This window comes from Asparagus officinalis, chromosome 5 (assembly GCF_001876935.1).
Source record: "Asparagus officinalis chromosome 5, Aspof.V1, whole genome shotgun sequence".
Classification (NCBI taxonomy): domain Eukaryota; kingdom Viridiplantae; phylum Streptophyta; class Magnoliopsida; order Asparagales; family Asparagaceae; genus Asparagus; species Asparagus officinalis.
The window spans coordinates 108382193-108389101 of NC_033798.1; the positions used below are offsets into that span (position 1 = coordinate 108382193).

A 6909-nucleotide genomic window follows, 5' to 3' on the forward strand; every position below is an offset into this window, starting at 1 on the left:
GAACATTGTATATAGATCCAGAACCTAGGAAAAGTGGCCTTGGAGAAAAGGGAGGAGAGCGCTCTAAATATGTTTTGTACATCTCCATTTATGTGTGTGCTCGGATGTGTATGTCTATGCTTACTTCCATGTCTATCTCCCATTAAACCCACTCTGAAGGTACAGTTGGTAACGTGTGCGGGGCACGTCAAAAAAACCAGCATTCATTGTCTGGTATACTTTTATCAGCGTATTATGTGTATATGAGTTTTTTTATTCCTTTGTTATGCTGGGCTAAAAAAACTGGCAATTGTGTCGTTTATTTTCATTTTTTTGAGATTCTCAAACTGTTACTTTCACTGTTAGTTTATGAGCTTGAACAATACAAAATTATAATTTGGAGATGTTGTTTCTGTGGTGATATAATTTATGAGATAAACAGTAACACTCCCACTTTAGGTTAAAGACATGAACTGTACTTTCTCAATAATATCCTGTTAATTTTTACATAGTGAAAGTATTATTGACAATGAGAAATAACATATTCCTTCTATAAGGATCAATCGAACATACAATTTGAATTGGTTTCTTTATATTAGCCTTTGTAATATTCATTTATATTGCAGTAGCTTCCATGCTAGTAATAATTGTTTTCGAATTTAAGCTGAAAAACTAATTTTCTTAATCTGCTTATCTTATTAAGATCTTGGCATTCTGACCTGATGACCTTGATATCACTATCTCCTTGCAGGATACTTACGAAACACTATTCTTTATTGTAGATTTCCATGCGGTAGGTACCTTCAAGCCATTAACCTTTCCCCCTGTTTGTCGGGTAGTTATAATTATAATTCTGGCATTATATCTGACTCGTTCTTTAGTCATATAATCTCTTAATCATATTTGACATCTCGAATATTTTTTTTTCTTTACAAGATTACTCTACCATATGAGGCGGTAGAGCTGTCTAAGGCAACAAGGAATACTGCAGCTATTTATCTGGCATGTGGTGTGGACGTATCCAAGGTACACACACAGATTTGAGATTTCTCTCTTCTTGTTGTGTGCTGGCATAAACTGTTAATTATGTCATTTTCTGGAAGGTACAACTCTAAGTTCCACCATTATCTGGAGGCTTCTGTATTCGTGCAGTCGCATGTTCGTGCCCATGTAGAGTTGATGTGGCTGCTTAGTTCTGTCACACCACTGGGTTGGCTGAACAAAATGATCCAGTTTAAAGAAAAATCACACAAGACGGTGTGTCACTGGTGTATGACATCCTTATTGCCATAAATTCTTTTTTCCTTCCCTTCCATGCTCATTTTTAGCAATTCCATGCTCTAATTTCTTGAAGTCTTCCATATTGATTCAGTTTGCTACTTGTGGATACAAATTGTTGCATTACTTATTAACATAATGACATTAAGGTGTATCAGTTCTTGCAATAGGAAACTAGGAGTCATCGACGTATTCAGATCATTTTCCCTCCAAAACCTTCAACCTTTTAGTATGTGGTACAAAGATTGCAGGAAGCTTGGTAGATGTGGAGATTATATACCAAAGATTCAAGAACCTACTTACCTTTCTAAAATCTGTTTTACTACAGGATGTATAGCCTAATGGTGCATAATGAGTGAATAGGGAATTGTACAGATTCAAATTCAACCTGCCAGAATCTTTATTTATTGCTCAAATGGGGGGAAGAATGGGCATTCTCAGACTGAATGTCACGTCCTGATACTATTGTGATCAGCTGCCTATTATATCTGAAGTTCCATAATGAAAAGTAATGACTGGAAGCTCCTCTAAAGACAAAATGCAATTTAGTTAAAAAAAAGTATTGCTAGTTTCAGGATTCATGATGTTGGGTTTATGAAAAGATTGGAGAAGTTGTCCTGTGCTAGCATCTACTCTCCTAGGGAGGATTTGTTTACTTCACAAGGTTACTTCACAAGGTTATTCCATGGGGTTAATTATAATAACTACTTTGACTTGCACTTCAGAACCTAGAGGGTGTTGATAATGCAAATATTTGACATCAAGTTGATTAATTTTGCATCCAACTGGATTTTTCAAGAATTAAGTTGACTTCCCACCCCCACCCCCCTTGTTCTAGGGTGAGGAGGTACCTTGTTTGATATCTCAAGAAGGCATTATTTTGAACTGAAGAATTTAATTTTTCTTTTATGTTTATCTTTGTTGTAGGGTGATGAAAATGTCGGAGTTGCACTACTAACTTATCCTGTTCTAATGGCTTCTGATATTCTTTTATATCAGGTAATTGAGCTTTGCTGTTCATGCTGACTTGACCTACATACTTGAATATAAATTAGAAGTGAAGGTGATTCTTAGGCCTTTCAAGTTTCAAATATTGGTTTTTTATGGTTGTTTTGGTTTCGATCTGATTTCTCTTTTGCATGGGTATGCAGTCTGACCTGGTGCCAGTGGGTGATGATCAGAAACAACACCTTGAACTGACCCGTGAACTGGCTGAGCGAGTTAATTATTTGTTTGGGGGAAGGAAGTGGAAGAAAATGGGAGGGTTGGGTTACTTTACTGTTAGATTTTCTTTTAAGAAGAATCTTAGAATTCAACAATTAATTTGTATCTTTATTGCACCATGATTGTAATGGTCATCATTCTTTTTGCAGGAAAGGCGGTACACTGTTTAAGGTGGAACTTTGTCCCCTGAACTTGTATCTCAAACTTTTGAGTTGAATCCTTTTTTGACTTCACTATTGCTGATTTTAACATGCAGGTGCCTGAAGCCCTTATTCCACCTACAGGGGCTCCGGTAATGTCTCTTACAGATGGGCTTTCAAAGGTATTTGGAGTTCTCCTTTCTTTAGACTCTCATGAACAATGAATGCGAGGAAAAATATCCTTATGTTTTCCTTTGCCACCATTTTCTCTCGTTATGACCATGCTGATATTATCATGTCCTACATTCTACTAACTAAATGTTATTATCTTAAGCTGCTTGATATTTCCCCCATTGATATTTGTAACGAGATAGGAAAGTTCCTTTCTTTCTTTTTATTGCATAATATTCTGAATGCTGTTCGTTACCTTGTGCCTACTGACATTCATCAGTGATTCCTCATAGATGTCGAATCCTCTCCATCGGACCTGTCTCACATCAATCTCCTTGATTCAAAAAATGTGAGTAGCAGACATTTTTCCTACTTCGAAACTATTATGTATCCATTAGCTCTCTGTTTATACTTTCATCAATCACCATGGGAAAACCTTTCAGTTTTAGTGAGCTGCTGCTATGATTTTGAATAGGCTTACAAAGTAACCTTGGTTAAGTTATTTGTTAGTGACTGCATCACGTCATTATGACAATAAAATTATGTTGTTTAATCAATATAAACAAAGAGATGTCACACAGTAATAAATAGATAAGTGCGTGCATATGTGGAAGTGCCTATGACTGCCCGGTAGTACGTGTTTTTGATTGTGCGTGCACGCATACGTGGCTAGTCTGCGTGTGCACGTATGCAGGTGTGTTTTTTGTCCATGGCTGTATGCTTGTGCATGTGCGTATGGTGTGGCTGTGTGTGCATGTGTGTGGTTTGCATGTGCACGGCAGGCAGAATTCAGATTTGCTTGCTGACCATTTAGTCTGACAATTAGAGCATGTATAAGTGCAGTCTTGCTTGTGCAGGATATGGAAAGAAGTCAAATTTTATTGCCGAACATTATGCTTTCCAATTTCTTCAGTTTTTCAGTGAATTTTCTGTGAATTCATTATTTGTATAAATTTAGTGTCCTTAGTTTTCTTGGATCGCATATATTGGCCTTTGGATTAATTGACTTCATATCATGGTTCTTTCCACCACATGAGCTGACAGATAATGTATGTGTCTGTATCCATGACAAAACCAAGATTCTGGGTTGATAATTCAAAGTTTTGAGAGGCGGAAAAATAAAACATGAGTTCCCATGATATTTAACCAAAAAAAAAACATTTTTTACTGAATAATATTTCGTAAGATGAATATGTGTGGAACCAATTTTCAATAATTAGCTATAGTGGTGATGATCCTGGAAATAGTTCATTAGTTTATTCTGAGGTTTCTCATTAGCAATATAAAAGGCAGCAACACATGAAGAGGAGAGATTATCAGTGGTTGTCCAAAATTAATATCTTTCATTTTCTCACCCCCCCCCCCCCCCAAAAAAAAAAAAAAAAAAAATAAGAACAGGCTGTGGAATGATGTGTAGGTTTATCAGGGAGGAAGAAAGGCTTATTATTGGAGAAAGGTCCCGTCTAAGGACATCCTCTATATAAGGGGAGTAGAGTGCTCAGAACACCCTGACACCCACTGACCATATGATAGACTTTATGGGATACAGGACGCTTCATTTTGTAGTGAAAATTACTTGTACAATGGAATCATAATAGTTTATCATATGGAGGCGACATTTAAAGCAGTACGATAAATCCATTTATATATCATAAGATTGAAGTTGGTTGCACGATGCTTTTTTCCCTTTTAGCCTATAAGGCCACTTTCTCTTCTAAAGTAACAACCACTATTATCTTTTCTGTTACTGATCCAAGTCCAAGTTCATTTTGGTTGCTTCCTAGTTATAGTTGCTCATTGCCTAATAGCTGACACTCCACAAGAATGATGCGCATGTAATGCAAGAGGAATATGTTACTATTAGCTTCTATTATGTAGAGATACTATATGAAATTATTAGTAACCGCACAAGGAAATAGCTTCGAATTTTGTTTGAGCTAGTTTCTTTTCCCTTGTTAATTGCAAAAAGTAATCATGCAATGAAGAGAATATTTATAAAAGTGTAAGACACAATTATAGGCTAATATTCCATTCCTAATCTCTTTGCATACTTTGTTTCACTATTTTAAAAAGCCTCTGTCTAGTCCGCCTAGGCGTATGCCCAAGGCTAGGTAGTACCTAGGCCGCCTAACTAGCATCTAATGTCTGAGCTGGTTGCCCACATAGATTTTAAAAGTACTTAGGGGAGCATTGTCTGCGTACGTTGACTATACCCTTTAGACCTTGATCGTAATTTTCTATGTTGCAGCCTTCACGTTCTCCAACCTCCTTCAAACTCCTTTAACCTCCAAATATGCACCCTTCTATTACTCCTCTGACCTTCAACAAAACCTCCTTGAGCACCACTTAAATGAAGAATTTAATTCGCATAGACACCAGTCTGACAACTAAGCTTTTTATAACATTAACATTTACTATTAATTATTGTAATTAAAAAAAACCTACTAGGCTCTAGGCGTCGGTTCCAACGCCTAGGCCTCCTAGCGCTTTCTATAACCTTTTTAGTCATTATTTTGGCTATTTAGCATTTAAGTATGCATGGTTTATTGTGGATCTAAGATTGCCATTTTTTTTGCAAATTTATATGAATTAATATATATTTTTATTAATTATTATAATTAAATAATTTAAAAAATAGCCAACTGCCTAGGCGTATGCCTAGACGTCTAGGCGCTAAGCGCTGGCTCAAACGCTTAGTCCGCCTAACGTCTTCTGTAACATTGTTTTGTTTTATGCTATCTTCTTGATTCTGTTCTCATCCAACAGTTTACCCTATTGAATGTTGTGTTTTTAGGTAATTGCAAACCAGATTAAGCGCTGCAAGACTGATTTGTTTCCTGGGTTTGTACACTGAAATTCTTTGTGTGTTTACTTGAACAGCGGGCATTTTTTCCTTCTTATTTGCTTTCCATGGTTCACAAGCATACATGTAGCTTTTTCTAGTGCCTGCATGATTCCATTTTTGTTGAAGTCCTATGTGTCTGTATCTTATGCCAACTAACTTTCTTATGCTGCTTAAAATAAGTCAAGTTGAACTAACAAGCTTATACATATTTCTAGTATCATCTTCCATTTAGAGACATATATGTAGCTCACAAAAGAGTAATGCTCTTATTGTGAACATTTCCCCTGAACAGTTCACTGGAGCCTCCCTAGAAAAAATAAAGGAAACACAGACACGTGAAATTGGGTATGGCGTGACAGCTCATTCTAAATAAGCTCCCAAAAGATGAACTAGTGGTGAGGCCCACCCTACTAGTCTCATTTGATATATGGGTCTCATGACCCTTCATCTCTTGGTAGCTCATTAACAAAACGAGCCTCCAGCTCATAACCGTTCATGATGCGTGCACATGCATATATACATACATGTATATGTATGTATATGTATGTGTGTGCACATACACATACACATACACACTACACACACAATAACCTGCCTACCAATCGTTCACACACCCCACTCACCCTCCCACATGATCCCTCCACTCAATTTTAATTCCATTTTTCCTAAATTTTTTTGGTCCTTCGGATTGTTATTGGTGATGCATTTGCATGTTACCTTATTTGCATTCCTGACATTGTTTTTCAATGTTCTCCACACACATAATCTTTTTTTCATCACCTTTCAACCTACAGCTTGGAATTTGACAATCCTGAAAGGCCTGAATACAACAACCTTCTCACAATCTACCAACTTGTTACTGGAAGAACTAAAGAGGTAACTGTAATATATATAACCAATTTCACATCGACTTATACCTTCTTTACCTTTCCTTTTTTTATTAATATGTAAATGTCTTTCCTAACATAATCTTGCAAGCAACTAGGAGGATTAAAGAGTTAATTTTGTCACGTGTGCTTAGGACATCATTTACATTGTGTACTTTCCGATCTTTTATGTGACTTTATGCAACTCTACTTTCTCATTATCTCCATTACTATTAATATTGCTTAACAAGATTGACTTAGTGAAAGTCACAATTTTAAGATGCATGTATATGCTAAGATGAGGAGCTTGTTAAAGAGACGAGCATTGTAGCTGTATAATCTGAGCAAGTGAAAGGACTTGCAATGGAAATCCAACTAATGCATAATGTTGCAAGAAGAAAGTTCA

The 6909-nt window shown here is 36.4% G+C and overlaps 1 protein-coding gene and 1 pseudogene across 1 annotated transcript in view; both read left to right on the forward strand.

The window, feature by feature from the left end:
* The window catches only part of LOC109842330 (tryptophan--tRNA ligase, chloroplastic/mitochondrial-like), a 2823-nt gene extending 1729 nt beyond the window's left edge, over positions 1-1094 (forward strand). The window contains exons 4-6 of the mRNA XM_020411223.1: positions 731-772; positions 916-1005; positions 1083-1094. Coding sequence (XP_020266812.1) covers positions 731-772; positions 916-1005; positions 1083-1094 — 144 coding nt within the window. The remainder of the gene's footprint in view (positions 1-730; positions 773-915; positions 1006-1082) is intronic.
* Positions 1084-6909, forward strand: part of LOC109840600 — a 6837-nt pseudogene continuing 1011 nt past the window's right edge.